This window comes from Crassostrea angulata, chromosome 7 (assembly GCF_025612915.1).
Source record: "Crassostrea angulata isolate pt1a10 chromosome 7, ASM2561291v2, whole genome shotgun sequence".
In the NCBI taxonomy this organism is placed as follows: Eukaryota; Metazoa; Mollusca; class Bivalvia; order Ostreida; family Ostreidae; genus Magallana; species Magallana angulata.
The window spans coordinates 6005080-6029602 of NC_069117.1; the positions used below are offsets into that span (position 1 = coordinate 6005080).

The 24523-nt window shown below is 41.1% G+C and overlaps 2 protein-coding genes and 2 pseudogenes across 6 annotated transcripts in view; all 4 read left to right on the forward strand.

Annotated features, from left to right (window-relative positions):
* Positions 1-24523, forward strand: part of LOC128191973 (titin-like) — a 259892-nt gene that overhangs the window by 116284 nt on the left and 119085 nt on the right. For all 5 annotated transcript variants that reach the window (XM_052864366.1, XM_052864367.1, XM_052864369.1 and 2 more), the window contains 23 exons: positions 8866-8937; positions 9047-9103; positions 9200-9505; positions 9682-10002; positions 10092-10143; positions 10610-10690; positions 11043-11130; positions 11252-11543; positions 11700-11829; positions 12335-12403; positions 12515-12586; positions 13011-13082; positions 13363-13434; positions 13530-13598; positions 13708-14096; positions 14206-14321; positions 14415-14567; positions 15507-17171; positions 17728-17873; positions 18060-18238; positions 18346-18493; positions 18588-19003; positions 22473-22751. In XM_052864366.1, coding sequence (XP_052720326.1) covers positions 8866-8937; positions 9047-9103; positions 9200-9505; positions 9682-10002; positions 10092-10143; positions 10610-10690; positions 11043-11130; positions 11252-11543; positions 11700-11829; positions 12335-12403; positions 12515-12586; positions 13011-13082; positions 13363-13434; positions 13530-13598; positions 13708-14096; positions 14206-14321; positions 14415-14567; positions 15507-17171; positions 17728-17873; positions 18060-18238; positions 18346-18493; positions 18588-19003; positions 22473-22751 — 5244 coding nt within the window. The remainder of the gene's footprint in view (positions 1-8865; positions 8938-9046; positions 9104-9199; positions 9506-9681; positions 10003-10091; positions 10144-10609; positions 10691-11042; positions 11131-11251; positions 11544-11699; positions 11830-12334; positions 12404-12514; positions 12587-13010; positions 13083-13362; positions 13435-13529; positions 13599-13707; positions 14097-14205; positions 14322-14414; positions 14568-15506; positions 17172-17727; positions 17874-18059; positions 18239-18345; positions 18494-18587; positions 19004-22472; positions 22752-24523) is intronic.
* On the forward strand, positions 91-2368 carry LOC128191987 (retinitis pigmentosa 1-like 1 protein; annotated as a pseudogene).
* LOC128191982 (titin-like) lies at positions 2467-4803 on the forward strand (annotated as a pseudogene).
* On the forward strand, positions 4843-7120 carry LOC128191984 (retinitis pigmentosa 1-like 1 protein). Its single transcript, XM_052864380.1, is given in 3 exon segments — positions 4843-4873; positions 4876-7083; positions 7086-7120. Coding segments are annotated over 3 exon segments (2274 nt in total).

The following is a 24523-nucleotide window of genomic DNA, read 5'->3' on the forward strand; positions in this document are numbered from 1 at the left end:
TCAAGGAGGAAGTGTCCCTTGAAATCGTGTCTAAAGAGCAACCCGAAACTGAAATGGTGGTTGAAATCCCGGAGGAGAAACCCTCCGAGGATGTCAGCGCAGAACTGGGTGTGGAAGAAGCACCTGAGGAGGAGAAGGAGGAAGTCGTGGCCGAGTTTGCTCCCTCCGAGAAGAGAGCAGAGGAAGTGGGTGTTGAAATCACTACCGAGGAAGCTGCTGAAATCACGGAGGCAGAAATCACTGAACAAGTCACAACCGCCGAAGCACCCAAAGAGAGCGTGGGTGTAGAAATCAGCACTGCTGAGACTGTGGAGGCAGTGGAAGAGAAACCCACTGTTGAAATTCCGGCCGAAGAACAAGTGGCCGAACAGATCTCAGTGGCTGCTGAGGAGACGGTCAAGGAGGAAGTGTCCCTTGAAATCGTGTCTAAAGAGCAACCCGAAACTGAAATGGTGGTTGAAATCCCGGAGGAGAAACCCTCCGAGGATGTCAGCGCAGAACTGGGTGTGGAAGAAGCACCTGAGGAGGAGAAGGAGGAAGTCGTGGCCGAGTTTGCTCCCTCTGAGAAGAGAGCAGAGGAAGTGGGTGTTGAAATCACTACCGAGGAAGCTGCTGAAATCACGGAGGCAGAAATCACTGAACAAGTCACAACCGCCGAAGCACCCAAAGAGAGCGTGGGTGTAGAAATCAGCACTGCTGAGACTGTGGAGGCAGTGGAAGAGAAACCCACTGTTGAAATTCCGGCCGAAGAACAAGTGGCCGAACAGATCTCAGTGGCTGCTGAGGAGACGGTCAAGGAGGAAGTGTCCCTTGAAATCGTGTCTAAAGAGCAACCCGAAACTGAAATGGTGGTTGAAATCCCGGAGGAGAAACCCTCCGAGGATGTCAGCGCAGAACTGGGTGTGGAAGAAGCACCAGAGGAGGAGAAGGAGGAAGTCGTGGCCGAGTTTGCTCCCTCTGAGAAGAGAGCAGAGGAAGTGGGTGTTGAAATCACTACCGAGGAAGCTGCTGAAATCACGGAGGCAGAAATCACTGAACAAGTCACAACCGCCGAAGCACCCAAAGAGAGCGTGGGTGTAGAAATCAGCACTGCTGAGACTGTGGAGGCAGTGGAAGAGAAACCCACTGTTGAAATTCCGGCCGAAGAACAAGTGGCCGAACAGATCACAGTGGCTGCTGAGGAGACGGTCAAGGAGGAAGTGTCCCTTGAAATCGTGTCTAAAGAGCAACCCGAAACTGAAATGGTGGTTGAAATCCCGGAGGAGAAACCCTCCGAGGATGTCAGCGCAGAACTGGGTGTGGAAGAAGCACCTAAGGAGGAGAAGGAGGAAGTCGTGGCCGAGTTTGCTCCCTCTGAGAAGAGAGCAGAGGAAGTGGGTGTTGAAATCACTACCGAGGAAGCTGCTGAAATCACGGAGGCAGAAATCACTGAACAAGTCACAACCTCCGAAGCACCCAAAGAGAGAGTGGGTGTAGAAATCAGCACTGCTGAGACTGTGGAGGCAGTGGAAGAGAAACCCACTGTTGAAATTCCGGCCGAAGAACAAGTGGCCGAACAGATCTCAGTGGCTGCTGAGGAGACGGTCAAGGAGGAAGTGTCCCTTGAAATCGTGTCTAAAGAGCAACCCGAAACTGAAATGGTGGTTGAAATCCCGGAGGAGAAACCCTCCGAGGATGTCAGCGCAGAACTGGGTGTGGAAGAAGCACCTGAGGAGGAGAAGGAGGAAGTCGTGGCCGAGTTTGCTCCCTCTCAGAAGAGAGCAGAGGAAGTGGGTGTTGAAATCACTACCGAGGAAGCTGCTGAAATCACGGAGGCAGAAATCACTGAACAAGTCACAACCGCCGAAGCACCCAAAGAGAGCGTGGGTGTAGAAATCAGCACTGCTGAGACTGTGGAGGCAGTGGAAGAGAAACCCACTGTTGAAATTCCGGCCGAAGAACAAGTGGCCGAACAGATCTCAGTGGCTGCTGAGGAGACGGTCAAGGAGGAAGTGTCCCTTGAAATCGTGTCTAAAGAGCAACCCGAAACTGAAATGGTGGTTGAAATCCCGGAGGAGAAACCCTCCGAGGATGTCAGCGCAGAACTGGGTGTGGAAGAAGCACCTGAGGAGGAGAAGGAGGAAGTCGTGGCCGAGTTTGCTCCCTCTGAGAAGAGAGCAGAGAAAGTGGGTGTTGAAATCACTACCGAGGAAGCTGCTGAAATCACGGAGGCAGAAATCACTGAACAAGTCACAACCGCCGAAGCACCCAAAGAGAGCGTGGGTGTAGAAATCAGCACTGCTGAGACTGTGGAGGCAGTGGAAGAGAAACCCACTGTTGAAATTCCGGCCGAAGAACAAGTGGCCGAACAGATCTCAGTGGCTGCTGAGGAGACGGTCAAGGAGGAAGTGTCCCTTGAAATCGTGTCTAAAGAGCAACCCGAAACTGAAATGGTGGTTGAAATCCCGGAGGAGAAACCCTCCGAGGATGTCAGCGCAGAACTGGGTGTGGAAGAAGCACCTGAGGAGGAGAAGGAGGAAGTCGTGGCCGAGTTTGCTCCCTCTCAGAAGAGAGCAGAGGAAGTGGGTGTTGAAATCACTACCGAGGAAGCTGCTGAAATCACGGAGGCAGAAATCACTGAACAAGTCACAACCGCCGAAGCACCCAAAGAGAGCGTGGGTGTAGAAATCAGCACTGCTGAGACTGTGGAGGCAGTGGAAGAGAAACCCACTGTTGAAATTCCGGCCGAAGAACAAGTGGCCGAACAGATCTCAGTGGCTGCTGAGGAGACGGTCAAGGAGGAAGTGTCCCTTGAAATCGTGTCTAAAGAGCAACCCGAAACTGAAATGGTGGTTGAAATCCCGGAGGAGAAACCCTCCGAGGATGTCAGCGCAGAACTGGGTGTGGAAGAAGCACCTGAGGAGGAGAAGGAGGAAGTCGTGGCCGAGTTTGCTCCCTCTGAGAAGAGAGCAGAGGAAGTGGGTGTTGAAATCACTACCGAGGAAGCTGCTGAAATCACGGAGGCAGAAATCACTGAACAAGTCACAACCGCCGAAGCACCCAAAGAGAGCGTGGGTGTAGAAATCAGCACTGCTGAGACTGTGGAGGCAGTGGAAGAAAAACCCACTGTTGAAATTCCGGCCGAAGAACAAGTGGCCGAACAGATCTCAGTGGCTGCTGAGGAGACGGTCAAGGAGGAAGTGTCCCTTGAAATCGTGTCTAAAGAGCAACCCGAAACTGAAATGGTGGTTGAAATCCCGGAGGAGAAACCCTCCGAGGATGTCAGCGCAGAACTGGGTGTGGAAGAAGCACCTAAGGAGGAGAAGGAGGAAGTCGTGGCCGAGTTTGCTCCCTCTGAGAAGAGAGCAGAGGAAGTGGGTGTTGAAATCACTACCGAGGAAGCTGCTGAAATCACGGAGGCAGAAATCACTGAACAAGTCACAACCGCCGAAGCACCCAAAGAGAGCGTGGGTGTAGAAATCAGCACTGCTGAGACTGTGGAGGCAGTGGAAGAGAAACCCACTGTTGAAATTCCGGCCGAAGAACAAGTGGCCGAACAGATCTCAGTGGCTGCTGAGGAGACGGTCAAGGAGGAAGTGTCCCTTGAAATCGTGTCTAAAGAGCAACCCGAAACTGAAATGGTGGTTGAAATCCCGGAGGAGAAACCCTCCGAGGATGTCAGCGCAGAACTGGGTGTGGAAGAAGCACCTGAGGAGGAGAAGGAGGAAGTCGTGGCCGAGTTTGCTCCCTCTGAGAAGAGAGCAGAGGAAGTGGGTGTTGAAATCACTACCGAGGAAGCTGCTGAAATCACGGAGGCAGAAATCACTGAACAAGTCACAACCGCCGAAGCACCCAAAGAGAGAGTGGGTGTAGAAATCAGCACTGCTGAGACTGTGGAGGCAGTGGAAGAGAAACCCACTGTTGAAATTCCGGCCGAAGAACATGTGGCCGAACAGATCTCAGTGGCTGCTGAGGAGACGGTCAAGGAGGAAGTGTCCCTTGAAATCGTGTCTAAAGAGCAACCCGAAACTGAAATGGTGGTTGAAATCCCGGAGGAGAAACCCTCCGAGGATGTCAGCGCAGAACTGGGTGTGGAAGAAGCACCTGAGGAGGAGAAGGAGGAAGTCGTGGCCGAGTTTGCTCCCTCTGAGAAGAGAGCAGAGGAAGTGGGTGTTGAAATCACTACGGAGGACGCTGCTGAAATCACGGAGGCAGAAATCACTGAACAAGTCACAACCGCCGAAGCACCCAAAGAGAGCGTGGGTGTAGAAATCAGCACTGCTGAGACTGTGGAGGCAGTGGAAGAGAAACCCACTGTTGAAATTCCGGCCGAAGAACAAGTGGCCGAACAGATCTCAGTGGCTGCTGAGGAGACGGTCAAGGAGGAAGTGTCCCTTGAAATCGTGTCTAAAGAGCAACCCGAAACTGAAATGGTGGTTGAAATCCCGGAGGAGAAACCCTCCGAGGATGTCAGCGCAGAACTGGGTGTGGAAGAAGCACCTGAGGAGGAGAAGGAGGAAGTCGTGGCCGAGTTTGCTCCCTCTGAGAAGAGAGCAGAGGAAGTGGGTGTTGAAATCACTACGGAGGACGCTGCTGAAATCACGGAGGCAGAAATCACTGAACAAGTCACAACCTCCGAAGCACCCAAAGAGAGCGTGGGTGTAGAAATCAGCACTGCTGAGACTGTGGAGGCAGTGGAAGAGAAACCCACTGTTGAAATTCCGGCCGAAGAGCAAGTGGCCGAACAGATCTCAGTGGCTGCTGAGGAGACGGTCAAGGAGGAAGTGTCCCTTGAAATCGTGTCTAAAGAGCAACCCGAAACTGAAATGGTGGTTGAAATCCCGGAGGAGAAACCCTCCGAGGATGTCAGCGCAGAACTGGGTGTGGAAGAAGCACCTGAGGAGGAGAAGGAGGAAGTTGTGGCCGAGTTTGCTCCCTCTGAGAAGAGAGCAGAGGAAGTGGGTGTTGAAATCACTACCGAGGAAGCTGCTGAAATCACGGAAGCAGAAATCACTGAACAAGTCACAACCGCCGAAGCACCCAAAGAGAGCGTGGGTGTAGAAATCAGCACTGCTGAGACTGTGGAGGCAGTGGAAGAGAAACCCACTGTTGAAATTCTGGCCGAAGAACAAGTGGCCGAACAGATCTCAGTGGCTGCTGAGGAGACGGTCAAGGAGGAAGTGTCCCTTGAAATCGTGTCTAAAGAGCAACCCGAAACTGAAATGGTGGTTGAAATCCCGGAGGAGAAACCCTCCGAGGATGTCAGCGCAGAACTGGGTGTGGAAGAAGCACCTGAGGAGGAGAAGGAGGAAGTCGTGGCCGAGTTTGCTCCCTCTGAGAAGAGAGCAGAGGAAGTGGGTGTTGAAATCACTACCGAGGAAGCTGCTGAAATCACGGAAGCAGAAATCACTGAACAAGTCACAACCGCCGAAGCACCCAAAGAGAGCGTGGGTGTAGAAATCAGCACTGCTGAGACTGTGGAGGCAGTGGAAGAGAAACCCACTGTTGAAATTCTGGCCGAAGAACAAGTGGCCGAACAGATCTCAGTGGCTGCTGAGGAGACGGTCAAGGAGGAAGTGTCCCTTGAAATCGTGTCTAAAGAGCAACCCGAAACTGAAATGGTGGTTGAAAGCCCGAAGGAGAAACCCTCCGAGGATGTCAGCGCAGAACTGGGTGTGGAAGAAGCACCTGAGGAGGAGAAGGAGGAAGTTGTGGCCGAGTTTGCTCCCTCTGAGAAGAGAGCAGAGGAAGTGGGTGTTGAAATCACTACCGAGGAAGCTGCTGAAATCACGAAGGCAGAAATCACTGAACAAGTCACAACCGCCGAAGCACCCAAAGAGAGCGTGGGTGTAGAAATCAGCACTGCTGAGACTGTGGAGGCAGTGGAAGAGAAACCCACTGTTGAAATTCCGGCCGAAGAACAAGTGGCCGAACAGATCTCAGTGGCTGCTGAGGAGACGGTCAAGGAGGAAGTGTCCCTTGAAATCGTGTCTAAAGAGCAACCCGAAACTGAAATGGTGGTTGAAATCCCGGAGGAGAAACCCTCCGAGGATGTCAGCGCAGAACTGGGTGTGGAAGAAGCACCTGAGGAGGAGAAGGAGGAAGTCGTGGCCGAGTTTGCTCCCTCTGAGAAGAGAGCAGAGGAAGTGGGTGTTGAAATCACTACCGAGGAAGCTGCTGAAATCACGGAGGCAGAAATCACTGAACAAGTCACAACCTCCGAAGCACCCAAAGAGAGCGTGGGTGTAGAAATCAGCAATGCTGAGACTGTGGAGGCAGTGGAAGAGAATCCCACTGTTGAAATTCCGGCCGAAGAACAAGTGGCCGAACAGATCTCAGTGGCTGCTGAGGAGACGGTCAAGGAGGAAGTGTCCCTTGAAATCGTGTCTAAAGAGCAACCCGAAACTGAAATGGTGGTTGAAATCCCGGAGGAGAAACCCTCCGAGGATGTCAGCGCAGAACTGGGTGTGGAAGAAGCACCTGAGGAGGAGAAGGAGGAAGTCGTGGCCGAGTTTGCTCCCTCTGAGAAGAGAGCAGAGGAAGTGGGTGTTGAAATCACTACCGAGGAAGCTGCTGAAATCACGGAGGCAGAAATCACTGAACAAGTCACAACCTCCAAAGCACCCAAAGAGAGCGTGGGTGTAGAAATCAGCACTGCTGAGACTGTGGAGGCAGTGGAAGAGAAACCCACTGTTGAAATTCCGGCCGAAGAACAAGTGGCCGAACAGATCTCAGTGGCTGCTGAGGAGACGGTCAAGGAGGAAGTGTCCCTTGAAATCGTGTCTAAAGAGCAACCCGAAACTGAAATGGTGGTTGAAATCCCGGAGGAGAAACCCTCCGAGGATGTCAGCGCAGAACTGGGTGTGGAAGAAGCACCTGAGGAGGAGAAGGAGGAAGTCGTGGCCGAGTTTGCTCCCTCTGAGAAGAGAGCAGAGGAAGTGGGTGTTGAAATCACTACCGAGGAAGCTGCTGAAATCACGGAGGCAGAAATCACTGAACAAGTCACAACCGCCGAAGCACCCAAAGAGAGCGTGGGTGTAGAAATCAGCACTGCTGAGACTGTGGAGGCAGTGGAAGAGAAACCCACTGTTGAAATTCCGGCCGAAGAACAAGTGGCCGAACAGATCTCAGTGGCTGCTGAGGAGACGGTCAAGGAGGAAGTGTCCCTTGAAATCGTGTCTAAAGAGCAACCCGAAACTGAAATGGTGGTTGAAATCCCGGAGGAGAAACCCTCCGAGGATGTCAGCGCAGAACTGGGTGTGGAAGAAGCACCTGAGGAGGAGAAGGAGGAAGTCGTGGCCGAGTTTGCTCCCTCTGAGAAGAGAGCAGAGGAAATGGGTGTTGAAATCACTACCGAGGAAGTTAATCAAATAACTTCAAAAGAAATTGGTTCTCCTTTTGAATTTGAATCAGTTAGAAAATCAAGTATTTCTAAAATTAAAATTACTAGTGATGACATGAATTTAGAGTCTATGGTACACAAACTAGGATCTAAGGAATCAGATATTACTCCTGTGTCAGAAACTAAAGGTGAGGTTTACAAAGAAATGCCTCTTGACAAATCGAAGTCAAGTTCTCAAGTGCTGAGCTATGAAAAGGGAAGAGAAGGTATTAAGCTGCTCTTGCAGTGGCTACAGCTTCTATAGACAGCTTGACGATGCTAAAAGTTGTCTATAAATATCAATAATTGAATGTCACTGAAGGCAGTGAAGCATGGCTACTTTATTTATTTTTCTTAAGACAGGTATAGATGCGCTTTACATTTTCTTTGCAGAGAATGGTTTGATCTATAGGAACATTTAATATAATCTATTAAAAAACAAGCTCTAGCAGGCAGTATTGCTGTTTTTCATCACAAACTGATACTGATATGTTGAAGAGTTTTTGGAACTTTGTCTTTTAGATATATTTGATTCTGCATGAAATGGCATGTGTATTGTATTCCTGGTATAAAAAATTCTTAAAATTTATTATTTTATTATAAATTTGTAATGAAAATGAGTATCAAACTTTAAAGTAACAAAGTAAGTTTCTTTTTTTAAATGAACCTATTGTGTTCTTGTTTTAGAGAAATATTACTACCAGGAATTCAGTTATTGTGGATTTTTTAAGATTCAGATAGTTTTGATTTCTTTGGTCTACATATATACCGTTAGGTTAATGACTAGGGTGGGCACACATGTATCACCAATCAAATCTTTTGCTCTGGTATATAAGAAAAAGAAAATTTAATGCAACTTAAATAAGTTTTGTGTTTGTAAAATCCATTAAAATTGTGTCACTGCTGTTCATATAAAAAAGCGTTTCATGTTTTGATCATATTCTAAGTTAATTGATTTTGTCTTGGTAGGGCACTGAATTTGATAAGTGGGAACTCTAATGAAGAGTTTAAAAGAAATTAGCAAAATAATCAATGTCGTATAAATCAAATACAAAAACTCATTTTCACTTGTAAGAAGTCAATCTTCTTAGCAATTCAGCAAAAATATAGATCAGTATAAAAGATAAAAAAAAAAAAAACCAAAACCCACTTTATTCTTACTTTAAACCGAATCTGCGGTATATTTTGGGGTTGGGAGTTTGTTCGTGCATTTTTAATTTATTTTAATAACTTTTTTATTTACTTTCTTTCTCAGGTTCACCTTTTTTTACTGTACTAAAACTCCGGTTGTGAATTGTTTTAAATTTAGGTTCAGAGTGAAAGTTTTTAGATAAATACTATATATGTATATGTTCATACCTATTCCTATTCTTAGCTGTAGATTGCAACTTTTTAGATAGAAAACTTTCCTTTTTGTGATTTACCATATGCTGTTTTGCTTGTTCAAACAGTACAAGATATTTGTTTGGAAGCTTGTTATAATTCATTCTTCACACCTTTTGTAGATCAACATGTGGAACACATTGATACTGAGTTTACACTAAAAGAAACTTTATCAGAGAAAGAGCAGAAATTCGGTGAGTGTCTTTCTGCCCGTCTATCTGTCTATCTTTGTACATGCATTGACACTTTATCATGTTAACTTTGATTTAATTGATCTGAGTTCTTAAATAATTGCAATTGCAGAGGAAGATAAGGAAGTCACTTCAGAGGAAGAAAAACCGGAATCTCCTATCCAATTTGGTAATTGTCATATTGATCTTTCAAAATCTTTCAAAGGCTCAACCATTTGGATGATTATGCAATAGATTTGTTATCCTGGTGTTTTTGTTTCTTCAGTGGTGGAAGAAAGGGAGGAGAAATGTGCTCCAGAAGTTGTCGCTCCACTGAAGAGCATCCAGGCGGCAGACGGAGGACAGGCGCGTCTGGAGTGTCAGATCCATGGAGTTCCCAAACCGACGGTCACATGGTACAGAGACGATCAAATGATCGTTAATTCTGAGGAGTTCAAGATATTCTACGACGAGGACAATTTGTGCTCTCTCTTTATTCCGGATGTGTACCCCGAGGATGCTGGGAGATATACTGTGGTGGCAAAGAATGAACTGGGTACTTCTGAAACAACAGCTGAGCTCTTTGTGGCAGGTGAGAATTGAAATGTCCTGTCTGTTCTCTATGAGGTCTTTAAAACTATTTTGGTTTATATTTTTGGCAGGCGAGTATTATAAAATGTCCTTTCTGTTTTATTTGGGGTCTCTAGAACTATTTTGGTTGATATTTTTGTTTTTGATCGATTTTAAATTGTTGGAAATTTTATTTAGCTTCAGATGAAGTACTGGAGGATGAGTTCATTGCTCCAGCTTTCACTCAGAAACCCAAGTTCCAGACAGCCTCCCTCAGTGAAACTGTAACATTTGAAGCCACTGTGGTGGCTAATCCCCAGCCCCAGATTCACTGGTCCAAGGAAAACGAAGAAATGACACCGTCAGATAGAGTGACAATCACCACAGACCAAGAAGGCAACATCTACCACACAACGCTGACCCTGAACAGCATCGAGCCCGAGGATGCTGGGACATTCAAGGTCCTAGCCCAGAACGACCAGGGAGAAGCCAGTATTTCTGTCTCCTTGCTCGTCAAAAGTAAGTCTGTCTAATTTAAAAAAGTTAGCACATATGTTTTTTAAAGACATTTTTGATATACAATGGTTTGAATTTTGTGTGTTTTGTAGAACCAGAAGGACCTCAGAAGACTGACTTCAGGGACTCTTTGACAACCGAAGTGTAAGTAATGAATAACCATGCCAGCTTTGTACCAAGGGCAAGATGTATGAACCCCTCTATAGTCAGCAGTCTAACAAAATTATTATTCAGGTTTAACTTTAAGTTACCATATATCTTAAAATGGATTCTGATGGATTTGACTTCATTTCAGCCATTATGATGATTAATTCTAGAAATGATCATGTTTGTATGTTAAAAAAATTATCAAAACAGCTATTTTGATTTTACACGAGTGTGATTTTGTAGCTTTTGGAGATTCTTCATGCATGAATCCAAAATCAGATTATTTTTCTTTGGTTGATATGTAATAGATGTATGAATTTTGTTGTTAATTTTTTTATGAATGGTCCAATGAAAAGAAAGCTTAAGATCTATATGAACTTCTGACTAACTTGTGATAGCTGTCATTAACTCAATCCTTGCTTTTGACTTGTGCATGATCTTCTTTCCTTGCTGTTGTGAACAGGAGGACTAAGGTTGGCATAAAGTATCAGCCTGAACAGAAGGACTTTAGAACTATGTTAAAAACAACCTCAACTAAGTCCAAGTAAGTCATGGGAAAATGCTCCACTGTTTTAATCCAGAAATTTATGCTCACATATTCACTTGACAGTACATTGTAATAAAATCAAAATAATTGTGACAATGAACATTATTTTAAAAACAAATTTGTAAATGTATTTAAAGATAATGCAGGTGGTATACAGCATTTTAAGAATAAAAATGTGAAATATTATTACATCGTACAACAAATCTGAAGGAGAAAATGTTTAGTGCATTACTGCTATTTTCTGTGCATGGAAGTTGTTCCTTGCATGATCAGTTTGAAGCATGCTTTTCCAAACCAGTCAGAACCATGATACTCAGTGGTGTTGATTTGTCAAATTCTGTGTCAACAGGAAATTCTCACAAGATGTTACTGAGGAGGAAACCACAGAAGAGATTGTGACAACTGAACAGGTGGACTTCAGAGAGGTTCTGAAAAAGGTGAGAAATGAAATAACACAATGTTAATATATTAAAACAAAGCAATAGAATGTTTCAATGTTTTGGTTGACCAAATTGATGTAAAACTGGCTTTTACAATGTTCCATATTTCTGTATCCAGACTGTTACTTCCCCACAATTTGTGGTCACCATTGAGGATCTCACATCTGAGGAAGGTGGTGAGGCCAAATTTACGGTCAAGGTCAAAGGTGAACCTACCCCAGAGGTCATGTGGTTCCATGAAAATGAGCCAATCAAAGATGACGACATATACAAGATCATGGCTGGTGAGCAGGGTGAGGTTATCCTTCACCTGCCTGAGGTTTTCCCTGAGGATGCCGGTGTGTACACGGTGAAGGCTGTGAACGAGGCAGGCGAGGTTTCCTGTTCAGCTGTCCTCACTGTGCTTCAAGGTCAGTGGTCCTCAAAAATAATCTGAGGTTTTCTTTCATCTACAGTTGTTCATATTCCTACAAAAGTATCAGAATGTTTAAGAAATAAGACTCAGTTGATTTAATGTAAAACAATACAAATGAATCAGAAAATAAAATTTGGAATTTATTATACAGAGGAACTTGAGGGCACAGAGGAGATGAAGGAAGCCCCCAAACCAGAGGTAGCCGAAGAAACTCCAGCTAAACCATTCACCATGCCCGATGCTGAGCAGCTTGACTTCAGGGCTGTCTTAAAATCCAAAGTGTGAGTTTGAGTTTCTTAAATGAGCAATAGCTCACAGAGTTGATATGACCTATAAATTATGCGGAATATTACTGTGGTTTCATCAATTTTTGTTGAATACCAATTTTTGTGGATTTCAATTTTGAGTTGTCTCCAATGAAATTAGATGTTCATTGAAGTGCAATTTTTAAAAACGTGTTGCAATGATTGGATCATTAGCCACAAATTAACATAATCTTTGAAACTGTAATTTTCTCTACATCCATGAAAATTGATTCCCCTAAATAATAATGAAACCGCAGTACACAATGGTTCTCATACAACCAATAAAAAAGCATCAATTAAATGAACAATGCCTATTAACATCAAAATATATGATATTCAGAATACAGCATATACCATAAATTTCCCAAATGATATTCTATCAAGAATTTCCCTTTTTCCTTGTTACTATTGCTTGTACTTGTATTTGGCATGCTTTCTTCATATAAACACCTGGATGTTTTTCTTTGCATGTCACATGTAGTAAAACCAAAACAAATGAGACTTTTGAGTCAGAACAGCTGGACTTCAGAAGTGCACTAAAAACAAAAGTGTAAGTCAATCGAACACCTGGTGCAGGGACAGATATATTCTGTGAATTTTGTTTTAAAATGTCTTGAAAGATCTTGTTGAATTCCTAATCATTGCATGTGTTCCTTAACAGGAAAACCAAAGTGAATGAACAATTCCATTCAGAGCAGCTGGACTTTAGGGATGCTCTCAAGTCAGAGCATGTGTAAGTGCAGTTTTTGAGATAACATTTGGGGCTCACTTTTCCATACTGTATGCAGAATAATTTCACCCATTTTGAATTTGCCTTAGTTTCAATTTGCTCAAAGATAGTTGTAATTTAAGAGATTGAATCAACTTCTTTTCATTAGCTCCATTTTGATGTTGCCCACTGATAAGGGCTTATGTGGTGAAAAATTGCTGCTTACCGAAACAGATCATTTTATGTTAAAGTAAAACATTATCTGTCTCTACCATGAACTCTCAAATGTTTTTGCTTGAATATGAATATAATTCATATTTTTAAACATAATAATCAACATATTGCATATTTAAGATTTATATATACCCTTTTCCTATAAAACTTTATCGCCTACTAACCTGACTATTGTATAGTCATTAACGGCATGCTTGTATGTGTATTCTGACAGACAAACAAAAGTGAACCAACAGTTTGCTCATGAGCAGCTGGACTTCAGGGACGCAATTAAAACTCGCCATGTGTAAGTCAGTGATTAAAACTTACAATGAGTAAGTCAGTGACTCGTTAAATAAGTCAGGTAATGGATGTAAGTGAAGTAAAGACTAGTCTAAGAATTCATATATATCAATGATTTACAAGATAGCAGGCTCCTCATATGCTGTTGTTTTGTTTATTGATTTGTTAGAGATGTCAAAGGAGTTAGTATCTTACATAATGATTAACAACCAGCCCTCACAAATCCTTATTGACCCAGAGATAACAGAATTTTCAGCATGTTGTGTGTTTTGCATGTCTTTCAGTGAGACCAAGGTGAACCAACAGTTTCATTATGAACAGCTAGATTTTAGAGAGGTCCTAAAACAAGACACAGTGTGAGTACAATGTACTATAAAACTAAATGTCACGCATCATTGAACTAACATTTCAATTCATTCATGCATGTTATTGACTTTTTGCATGTCCACAGTGAAACCAAGGTCAACCAACAATTTCCGCATGAGCAATTGGATTTCAGATCTGTTTTGAAAACTGACCGGTAAGAAATGCATAAAGCTGTACTCTTTCTTTGGAACCAGAAGACAGATTAAATTGAAGGATAAAAAATATTATGTATACTAAGATTGTGTTGCTATCTTTTTTCATAGTGACTCAAGTGAAGAAATCACCCAAGAGGAGACTGTCATTGAGGTCCCCCACATACCAGCAGAAGAGGTAACTCAGGTGTCACAGGTCCAAGAAGAGGAACTGGTAGCACCTAAATTTGTCACCAGAATCGATGACATCAAAGCTCAGGAGGGAGAAGAGGTCAAGTTTATCGTCAAGGTAACAGGCACACCTACTCCAGAGGTCACATGGCACCATGACAATGAGGTCATCAAGGAAGACAGTGAGATCTACAAAGTGGTGCAGGGCGAGGAAGGGGAGGTCACTCTTTTGTTGACCGAAGCTTTCCCCGAGGACTCTGGTGTGTACACAGTCACTGCCTCCAACGAAGCTGGACAGGCCGAATGCACAGCAATGTTGACTATCACTGGTAAAGACTTAACTAATAATTAGATGCTGACTAGGTCTCTTTGTATAAGAGAATTGTTTTGTCTTGGTACATATATTTTGAATTCTAACATGGATAATTCTGATTTCAGAACTTGTTGAGGAGGAAGAGGAGGCTTTGGAAGAACAAGTGGAAACAATTGAAAGCAAAGAAGTTATCAAACAGGAGGCTGCAGTCAAAATACAGTCCATGTTCAGGGGATTCAAGGTGAATAGAGAAAGAAGGTTTATAGTTCTGTCTCACTTTTATTTGGTCAGATTTTACAAGTTAAACTTACATGCTCGACATATATTTTCACAGGCCCGAGAAGAGGTAAAACACATAAAGGAGGCGAAGGAGCAACAGGAAGTGCCAACCTTTGAAGCTGACACAACCTTTGACATCAGTGACATCAGCACTGACACTGAGGTCACTGCCCATCTTCCTGGAGATGACCACCCACAGGATACACAGGTATGTTCATTGTTACCCATACAAGTATATATCTGTACTTATTATTCTCTTTTCAAAGTATATGTACAGTAGTTTTAAAATATATATTTCTCTATACATAATCTGTTATTTACAGTATTAAATCAATAAAAGAATTTATAGAATACAAATTGTTTTTTATGCCAGAATTTTTAAAATTAATTTTAAATGTATTAATGTTTCTTTCATTGAAACAAAAGTCAGATTAGAATTCAGCACTTAGAACATAGAATACCTTAGTGTAATTTACACTTACTAAACAAAACGGAATAGGCCAGAACATGTAGTGAATTACCATTATATCTGATAGTTATGTTAAGATATCAAAAGGCTTCTCTTTATATTTCTTTGGCTGTAGTTGACAAATTTAACAAAATTAAAGCTAGCATATTGCACTGAGATTTGAAGTAGCTGTTCTAATTCATTCAAATTAACATATCTTAAATTATGAAAATCAGAATTGTTATAATCTAGATGTAAACATTAAAAGAGGCTGCAAATATAAGGTGATGGCAAACTTACAACAGCTATTAATTTGAACTACTTGTAGCAAGGAGTTTAAAATTTTTACTAAATTTTTATACAAAGGCATGAATAGATTTCTTCTATTGAGCTTATTTTTGGACTGAGGAGTTATTTATTCAAACACAGTTTGAAGAGAAATTTCTAAGAGTTTAAGCTTTATGATTTTGGCATGGATGTGTTTCATTCAATCCTTTTATATAATTTTTTGTTCAATCTGCCTGCATTGCCAAGAATTCCACTTGTGTAGAAGGAAAGCAACAGACTATTTCTTCTTCTGTAGTAGATGGGTTTAATGTGGATCAACTAATCCCTGTTGCTTTCCTTCTGTGTTTATGTTTGCAGCTGTCTGCATGTTTAGCCTTAATTGTTCATTAGTGTTTGTTTACCACCTCACAGCAACATATGCATGCACAAAGCAAGGACTATGATGTAGGCACTAAGGTCTATACTTGGAGATTGGAGAGCACACCCATTGACCTGCAATCCCCTCAATATGACACTCATTTGTTTAAGGAGGAGGTCACTGTAACTGGCCCAGAAAGTGAGGATATAGGTTATCTTCCTTCTGATGAGGAAGCAGAGAGGACCAAGACTGTGGAAGATGAAACTTCCACATGGCACGTCACAGGAGAGGAGGAGGAGGAAGTCCCAGCCTTGCCCTCAACATCCGCCCCTGAACTCACCACGGACTCAACCCTGTTGTCCAGCAGGCCTGATAGGACATCAGATGACTTCACATCCATACCAAGCTCCACTGTGCCTGAGGGCACAGAGGAGACATTCACTTTTGTCACTGCTGAAGATCTGCCAGATAAAGGTGCAGAGGAAGAGTTCACTGTTCTCAGTAAGGAAGATATCCCACCTCTTCAACTGGGAATCTCATCGTCTGATGAAAAAGAAGGATCTGAGAAATCCTATCCAGATGATTTCACTAGTTCTGACGACAGTTCAGCTGAAAAACGCCTTGCCACCGATGAAGAACAGAAATTACTAAGTAAAGAAGACAAATCAGACAAAGAGAGAATTCCTCAACAGAAATTGGTAGATGAAGTGTCACCTAGATCAAAATCAGAGACATCATCCTCATCTTCAGAGGAATCGGACGTGGAAGATGGTTTTGTGAAACCATCAATGCCAGATATTGTTTCTAAAAGTTCAGAGATTCATGAAAAAGGTGTGTCAAGTGAATCTGAGGATGAAGGAAAAGTTGAAGTAGATATTACTGGTGTACCATTAACTGATAGTGATAAAGAATCACCAAAGTCTCAAAAAAGGGAGATCTCAAAATCTGATAAAGATAGACCAGAAGAACAGCTCTTGGAGGAGGAAATCATCATACCCTCAGAGGACAAGCCAGACTTTGCATTTGAAAGGTTGATTGAGGAAGGGAAAGATCAGGTGCCTATGTCAATGGTAGACAAGGTTAGTCTCTGGGATGAAGAGAGTGAGGATGATGAGAGGAAACTCCGCAGGAAGTTCTCTCCACTGGACAAGTCTGTGGATGAACAACCACAGAGTGAAATCATTGAGGAGTATGAGGAGGAGTTTACTAAACCAGATTTTGTGCAACAAGTTTCCCTGGAGGAAAGACAACAGCCAGAGGCTGACTTACCTGCAAAGAAAGGTGTTGAGGAAAGAGAAAAACCAGGACAAAAGGACCTGGTAGACCTTTCGTTTGACAAACTTTTAATGTCTCCTACTGAACAGCCAGGAGAAATGGTGTTTGAGGACACAGAACAACCTGTCTTGTATAAGCAGGAAGCTTTGGCACCTGAATTTGAGATTAGTCCCAAGGACATCTTCCATGCTGAGCGAAAACATGGTCAGTTCAGAGGTGTGCAGGATGAAGAGGAAGATTTTGAGGAAGCTAGCTTTGAAGAAGAAGAGATTGTGGAAGAAGAAGATGCTCAGGATGAATTCATGGGTAGAGATTATGTACTGGAGAACATCCCAGAGGAGGAGTCATTTGAGACATCAGAAAATGAGGGCTATCCAGGGGAGGAACAACAGCTGAGCCCAGAGCAGACACTAACAAAACCCAGCAAAGGCAAAACTACAGAGGTAGGCCATTAACATAGACGTGTAGCTTAGGCAAAATGTGAGGGTGGTTAGAGGATTGACACAGTGGGAACAAAACACACACAAACAGTACTTAAATGTCAATAATCTATTGGGCATGGTGAGTATTCTACATATCTACATATTATAATGTAAAATATATATAAACCTCTTCACGGAGCTTTAGCTTATATCACTGTTTGCCGTAACCTTTGTGTATATATCGACCTTCAGCACAGGCTACCAATGACCTCCCTATGTATGTCAGGCGATATAAGTGTGTACTCGTGTGTATCCTTGAATTTCAGGTGTTTTCAGATTATATGGCATGTCCCTTCCCCTATATTTGAAAACTTTTACTGTAGATAGAGGGTGGTTTGATATTTTTGTGGTGAACCCTTATGGAAAATTAATTTATGCATGATACTTAGCCAAAAATAAGTCCTGGTTTGGGGTTGAACTTTGTCCTCCTGTTTTTGTTTCTGTTCTGCAGTATATTAATGTTATGTTGTTTTTACTATGCTGAGGGATATTTTAAATTTGCATGCATGTTTCTCAGGATGTTGAGGCTTCCCTGACCTTGAAGGAAGGTGACCTTGAGATGCCATCCTTCCTGCGGGAACTCTCGGATCAAGAAGTGACAGAGGATGACACCGTAACTTTCATTGTACAAGTCAGCGGCACGCCATTCCCAGAAATTACCTGGTTAGAATCTCATCAATATTTTATATCTATATTCTTGTAAACAATAGTCATTTTGCATTAAAGAGGGCCAAATTTTAATGAAATATACATGTAGTTACAAAAAGAAATAATAGTTCCAGGTAAATAAAATGGAAATCCAGTCTTGACATGTTTATCTATAAGTGATGCATTTTTTCTTGAAAACAGGTTCAAAGATGGTGTTGAGATAGAATCAGATGACCATTTCATCACAGAAGTTCGAGGAAACTTTGCCTCACTCATCATCAAAGATGTTGTCATTGATGACGATGCCGAGTATGTAGTGAAGGCCAACAATGAAGCAGGCACCGTCACCAGCAAAGGGGAGCTCTTTGTTAATCCTTCTGGTAAGTGGATCAATGAATGTAAAGTATGTCAAAAATTTGCACCAAGATTCAGGTCTGAAATGCTTCATGTTAAACTTACTAAAACAAAATTGCCATCTTCTTAAAAGGTGAGGCCCCATCCATCATATCGAGAATTGAGGACATTGAAGTGGAACCAAGTGCTTCAATTGTACTTGAGTGTCAGGTCAGGGGTCATCCCAAACCAAAGGTCACCTGGTTGAAGGATGGAGAGGAAGTCTCAGGCCCTCGCTATAGGTAAAACCAATGTACAGAGAAAGTGAAGGATTCTTCAAACTTTTTTTCTACTTTGATAGTCTAAAGAACTTTTTTATAATACATTGTTTTGCAGGGTTGACTTTGTGGATGACATTGTATCCTTGGAGATAGCTGAGGCAGAAATGGAGGACGAAGGAGAATACACACTGAGTCTGACCAACGACAAGGGAGTGGCCTCCTGCTCCTCGATGGTCATGGTACAACTGGACAAGCCCGTGATCATGCACCCACTGACCAATGTGACTGTGTCCGTCGCCGATACAGCCCGACTGGAGTGTGAGGTCATCGGTAAACCCACCCCAGACATTGTGTGGCTGGCCAACCAAACTGTGATTCAGGAGAGTCCCAAATACCACATGAGTTACGACGGAACTACTGCTGTACTGGAAATTCAAGACACTGGCTTTAACGACGCTGAAGTAACATACACTTGCCGAGCCCAGAACCTGGCTGGGGAGAGCGAGACAACGGCTCAGATCGAACTACAAGGTATTTTATAATAACCGGGTGTTACATGTAGTGGACCAACTAGCGTGGCAATCTGATTCATCATGTGATCTCTCTGAAACATGGCTTTTGATGTAGGGGGTGAAACACATTATTTACATACCAGTGATATATACCAGTTGCAATTCAATCATTTTTTTTATCTTAAAAAATCACATCATTTGAAATGTATGATAGGAATTAACAGTAAATCATTGAATCAAACTGTGTTTCACGTCCATATTTGCAATAAATTGCCATTGTCTGCTAAAAATCCTGCATGATTTTTCTGTCTGTCCTTTTGTGATATATATATATGCGGATTTTTGATATGCTTTTTGACTGAGTGGTCTCCATTTGTTTACGAATTGCTTCAGTCATCAAAGAAAGACAACTCTTGATGTGCATTGAAATTTTGTATTGTTGAAGGATCCTGCAAGTTGAAAATTGTTGTTGCAAATGTTGAACAAGAATCTTTTTTTTCTGTTTAATAGATGTATTCTGCATGCTATATTTATTTGCTTACATTGTACCAGGTCATATTTGATATTAACAATCAACTTTTTAGAAATTTTTATTTTATTTTGTTTTTTCATTTATCATCATTGATCGAAATATTATTTTATTATATTTTTCTTCATTTATCATCACTGATCCAAATATTGCACTGTAATCAAGTTGAACTAACTGTCATTTAACCATAATTAAACATAGTACGACATAGCCACACAATTTGATGACATAGTAGTCGTTAATATACATTAAGATTTTGAGAGACAGAATTTATAGAGATATACTACATACTGCATAATGTCTTGTATTTCATTTTTCTATTGATATATAAACTGACATTCCAATATTTAACTTTTGAAGACATTCCATTAAAAAATTATAATCCTCATGAAACTTAAAAATTTTGTTTAATACCCATTCAACTGCATAGATTATCAGTCATGCATGACAAGTTCAAGATTTTCTCAGATTTCATCGATGTGTACTGCTTGAATGAATGCCCTGTGAACAAAAAATAAATGGAGTCCTCATCATTTACTTTCTCCAGTGGTAGATCACTTACATTTTTACAATGTGATCTATTTTGTGGACAAAAGATGAACATGCATGCATACAGTGAAATTGTTTGTTCCCTTTGATGCAGTCTCTCTACCTCTGTTGTTTGATGAAGCTGTTAGTGAATGTCTCTTGATGTGTTTGCATGAAAAGAAATGTCATCTCGTATACAGCTATTGACAATAAAGAATTCTGAATGTCTGTGTAGTGCATGTTAGTTATTTTTTCTCAGACATTGGATCACAGTGACCCTCCCTAAATGTCTGAGTAACACCTGCTGGGGAATAGAAGTCCTGAAGCCCTATTTAGTGTCACAATAAAAAAATTAATATAGAATAGAAAAAATATAGATATTAATAACAATTCAGATTAAAAAAAAATGGTCTCCTTTGAAAGATGGAGTTTCACAAAATTTTGGCTTTATTGAAACAAATTCAATTACCCCTTTCAAAAATATGTATGCTTTTGGGTCTTTTTATACATGAATTAAAAAAGCCATATATTCTACTCTTTGGGCTTTATCAATCCTGAGCCCTATTATTTCCTTTGATATCAAACACTCATTGTCAAGGTGCAGCAGTTACATTGTTTAGGGGTCAAAGGTCAGGGTCACCCCTGTGATTTTCCAGGTGATCTATGTTACCCGAAGATACCTTGTTTGCTGACAGGATTAATTCTCTTCTTATCAGACTGGGCCCATCCATTGTATTCCCATTTCCTGCTCTGAGCAATTTCATAAATTGAAATTTTGAGAAACCATAATAAATCAATTTCAAGCTTACTATATCAAATGAAAGAAAGCTTTTCATGGCTGCATTTGCAAACACAATGCAGGGTCTGCTCACCTGAGTGGTGACTAAATCATTACACCTTGCCACAATGTGTATTTACCTGGTACTCTATACAGTGTGTGGTGTATTTGGACCATGAATCATGAAAAGGGGGGACCCTACTTCTAAAAATATTGTGAGGCTCTGGAGGAGTGGGTCTTTTGACATTGAGGCTCTGGTAGAGGGGGAGCTTTCAGATGAAAGCTAATAACCTGGATTTTATCTTTATTTACTCAGGCACAAAATGTTTTCCTTAAGATATGCAAATTTCAAATTGCTGATAATTCTTGCAGTCACAAATGCATCATGTAAATTGTGAAGTCATTTGTAAGTGTCACCCTCTAGAGCCTCCCAAAAAACTCGCCCACTAGAAAGTAAATGGCTAATAGATTGAGTGAAGAGATTAAGACAATTGTTGTATAGAGATATAGCTTCACTCTTTATGAATGTCAACCCCATAAAGATCATAATCCGGAGATTTAAACAATGTCAGGGTGTCCAGGACTTACCAGTGATGTCATAACAATGGAAACAGCTGATAGTGGATTAGCCAGATAGAGGAATGTAGACAGCTTTAACATAATTATGAATGAGTGACCAAGAATAAAAGTTACAACTCTGTAAGCTTACTTTGTGTCAACAATAAAAAAAAAAGATCAAAGGTGATCAGATAAGGAGAGAATTTAGCAAATACACAAATAGGAACAATTGTTTGGAGTCTTTTAATTTAACATATCAATTAACGAGCTGTTCGTGTTTGTTTTGTATGTATAATAAAGCTTCTTTGTACTGAGACATTTCATGCTTTCTGAGCCCCTATGGCTGTTGTGAGGCTCTAGATGGTAAAATGCATGGACTTATGATTTATGAAATTGGTGTTTGTTTCTTTTACCTGTATTGATGTGGTTTTTGGAGTAAACCTTTTTTTTTTCACTTCATTGTTCTTGTAAACACATTCCTCCCACTCAGAATCTTGATGCACATATGTGTTGGAACTCTTTCCTTTCCTAAAGTTTTTTTTACTACTCTATGCATGCAAGGAAGGCAATACTAGACTAATGCATTAGGTATTTAGGTTTGACCGAGTTATCTTTTCCTTGATTCAGTTGATGTGTTTGCTGTATGAGCGTTTATTCCTTCATTACAATTGTATTATTTTAAACTTGCATGAAAACATTTTTAAATTTGTAAGCATGCATAACATTTATCTGTTAAAACAAATTGTTGTTCTTGTGTATTTGATATGAAAAATGAATGTAGTATTTTTAATTGTTTTGTTTTAATTTGTGTGTAATTATGAACATAAATTTTAAATTAAATAGAGGAAAAAAATAGGCTGTGCCTGCTGTCCGATCCTATTTCATTTTGAAATAAAATATTGTTTAAACTTAAAATTTACATTGATTATTGTTACCATAATTTTAAACATTGATAACTCTTAATTTTGAACATCAAGTTTTTATATTTTTTAAACTAAATTCATGAAATAACATAAAAAATTGAATAAATTTTATAGAATGCTTGATATGTTTAAAATCAAACAGTTCAGCACCCTCTTTTTCCCGATTTTGTAGCCCCACCCAGCATAATCAGCTTCCCTGAGAAGATCACAATCTTGGAGGGTGAGGAAGTGTCCATTGTGTGTAAGGTAGAGGGTGTGCCCCGCCCCACCCTCTCCTGGACCAAAGAGGACAAAGAAGTGGTGCCTGATCAGCGCCACCTGCTGGAGGTCCTCGATGACACAGTGATCCTCAAAATCCCACAATGCAGTGTTGACGATGAGGCCACCTATGTCCTAAAGGTTGAGAACCCAGCTGGTAGCGACACAGTAGCCATCCCACTCAAAGTCGAGGGTAGGTGTCTTTTACTTCAAAGATTTTACATTCATGCCTATTGGTTATTCAATATGAAAAAAGGCCCGTTTGATGATTCATTCATTTTTAATTTGCAATATACCAATTCAAGTGTTGTAGACTGCAAATATTAGAGTGAATTTGTGTTATTTCAGATGAATTTAGCCTCTTTTCCAACAGTCTTGTTTGGAGTAAGTTTTTATTGAGCAGATACTAGCAGTTGCTGTTTTCTTATTCAAATACTCACAGTAAATAACACACAATTCACACAGTGACACACTGTAATCAAGAAATGTCTCAAGTTTGCATTGTCACTCATTTAAAAAGTTTCCCAAGTGCACTCTAAATACTGCCACATTGAAAAACGTCATTAGCATAAAATTAATCAAAGGGTAAGAACAAGTTTAATAAGACGGCAGTATATTTATTTAAGATGACGGCTCTCTATACTAAATAATGGTACTATTAGTGGAAGCTATTTTAAATGTCTGGAATTTTAAATTCTGAAATAGAAGCCGGTACACTTTTACAAGTAGAATGAATGTTCTTCAAAGGGAATTCTTCTGCTGTCTTTGTTTTAACATGAAATGAAAACCTCAGTGACAGTGACATTTTAAACAGAACATTAATGTTTTTAAAAAAGTGACTACAAATCTATGCATATATTAAGGACCATTGGAAGATATATCGGATTTGTTATCAATGGAGTCAATGTTGAAACAAGTAGCTGGTCCTGTGGAGATGCCTGGGAGGGTCGTTATAGATTAGGCTATAGCTCCTTGGATTATCTGTCATGTATGTGAGATAATCAACAGAAGCATATTGTTTCTTATGTCATGAGGATACCTGCAAACTTTAAAATCAACCCTTGCTGGGAGAATTTGAAGTTGCCCACTGAGAGAAGAGCTTACTGGTTTAGAGTCTTAAAAACAAGGAATTATTTAGAATTCCACTCACATTTAGCATGGAGAAGCAATGGAATGATTAGCAGAATTGAGACTTTGCTGTAGGAAATTGACAGCTATCTGTTTTAAGTGAATGTAAACAATAGATTTGTTTTGGTTGAAGATTTGCCAAAGAGAAGTGGAAGAAGTTACAACCTTCCCGAACCAAAGGTTATCTTGGGAGAGATTTACACACCCCATGTTCATCTATCGGGATGTATTTTAATGTTTGTTTAATATAGCTTTGGATATGTAGCGGCTTGACTTCGATCTTTTTGAAGGACTTACAAATGCATCCTGTAATTTATTCAGATGAAGAATTTTAAACGTATTGTTAAGGGCTGTTTAAGCTGTAGCAGGAATTTTTAAAATCCATTTTTTTCTACGTTTGTTGCAGATTTTCAGACTTCTCTAATGTCAGTGTTGACTTTGAATTAGTTATCTTGTTGACAGTAAACTTTGTGATCAGGAATCTATCGGTCCATGTGAAATGATTTTCTGGATCGTCCACATTGATTATGTCTGTCCAATTACCAGCAATAATTCATGTGGTTCACGTTTTACCTGAGGATTCAAGGTCATTGACCTCCTGTACTTTACCATAATGATGCACATGGATGTGAAGTGAATTCAGAACTAATTGTAAATTTGTTGGAACACCCCCACCAACCCTAGCAAGATCTTGCATTTGGCACTGCGGTGTTTAGGCTGGATTGAGTTTTGATCAATAAAATCAAACAAAATGACAATACTGGGAGAAGCGTACATTCTTATTGTTAGCAGCTTGAAAATTGAGGATTTAGTTTTGGAATACATTCGATATGGTAT